General features: G+C 42.3%; 1 protein-coding gene across 1 annotated transcript in view; it reads left to right on the top strand.

The window, feature by feature from the left end:
- Window positions 1-418: 418 nt before the first annotated feature.
- Window positions 419-1,292, top strand: part of slc32a1 (solute carrier family 32 member 1) — a 2,563-nt gene continuing 1,689 nt past the window's right edge. The window contains exon 1 of the mRNA XM_027010731.3: window positions 419-1,292. This exon is cut by the window's right edge and continues 17 nt beyond it. Within this exon, the coding sequence (XP_026866532.1) occupies window positions 911-1,292 (382 nt within the window). The 5' untranslated portion in view covers window positions 419-910.

The raw sequence follows: 1,292 nt of genomic DNA, 5'->3' as shown, positions 1-1,292 counted from the left end.
CCATATAAAATCGCTAAATAAATGACCAATAGTGCACATTTCTAAAAGAAAAAAATAAGTAAAATATTTCCAGTCTCATATTGAAAGCCGGTCCGACGTGAATGTGCATGAACCTGAGGCGCACAATACCTTATCCCCCTTATCCCGTTTTTTATATATATATATATATATATATATATATATATATATATATATATATATATATATATATATATATATATATATATATAAAAAATATATATATAACTTATGCAAGACTTGGACAGCCAGGCAGAGCCAGGCTGTCATTGGTCCTTGGTTTAAGGTACACTGTATATGGTGAGAAGGGGGTGGAGGTTGAGGTACCGTAAGCGCCTCCCCCAGAAATGCACCAAATTTTTTTTTCTCTTCTGTTGCGGGGTGGCGGCGCGTGCTGGAGTCCAGAGACGTGTTTTACGCGGCAGAGTCTTCACATTGGCAAGCTGATGATGACATGTGCCTCCTCCCCTCCATCTTTAGGCTCCCGCGTACTGCATTCACACGATTAACGGCTTCGAAAAAACAACTTTGGCAACAGTGCCGTAGCGACCAACAACTGAAAATCCATTCGATATATGATTTTACGCACGTTTGGATAGACCTACTTTCACCTGGTAAACGCACCAAAGAACGCAAACAAAAAGAAGAAGCGCGTGGGTACGATGCAGGCACCAGGTACTGACCTTTGAAGGTGACATGATCCAAGGGATTATCAAGAATACTGCGTGCACTTTCAACGAAAACGGAAGATAACTAAACCTCAGAAAAATAATCATTTTCGCATTGTTTTTGTTTATTTTTTATGCTCAGTCAAAGGATATTTGCTCTTGACTAAACTATAACATACAGATTATACCCATACAGGTGTCTGGAAAACTGTTACAAAAGAAACATGGCGACGTTAATTCGCAGCAAGATCTCTAACAAGCTGTCCAACGCAGCTTCCACAGTTACCAATAAATCGCAGGCAAAGGTGAGTGGCATGTTCGCCAGAATGGGCTTTCAAGCTGCAACTGATGAGGAAGCGTTGGGCTTCGCTGCGTGCGATGATCTGGATTATGACCACAGGCAAGGACTGCAGATGGACATACTCAAAAACGAGGAAATGGAGGGTAGCGGAATGACTGTGGGAGATGGACGTATGGAAGGGGACAGTCATTACCAAAGAGACGGCACTGGTCCCCCACCCTCCGCATCAAAAGATGGTGGTTTGTGTAACGAACTTGCCTCACAAGATAAGCCAAAAATTACTGCTTGGGAGGCAGGTTGGAACG

This window comes from Electrophorus electricus, chromosome 7, assembly GCF_041902795.1.
Source record: "Electrophorus electricus isolate QZ-2024a chromosome 7, ASM4190279v1, whole genome shotgun sequence".
In the NCBI taxonomy this organism is placed as follows: domain Eukaryota; kingdom Metazoa; phylum Chordata; class Actinopteri; order Gymnotiformes; family Gymnotidae; genus Electrophorus; species Electrophorus electricus.
Note: the sequence above shows the minus strand (reverse complement) of the source record. Positions and strands in the feature narration are given on the sequence as shown.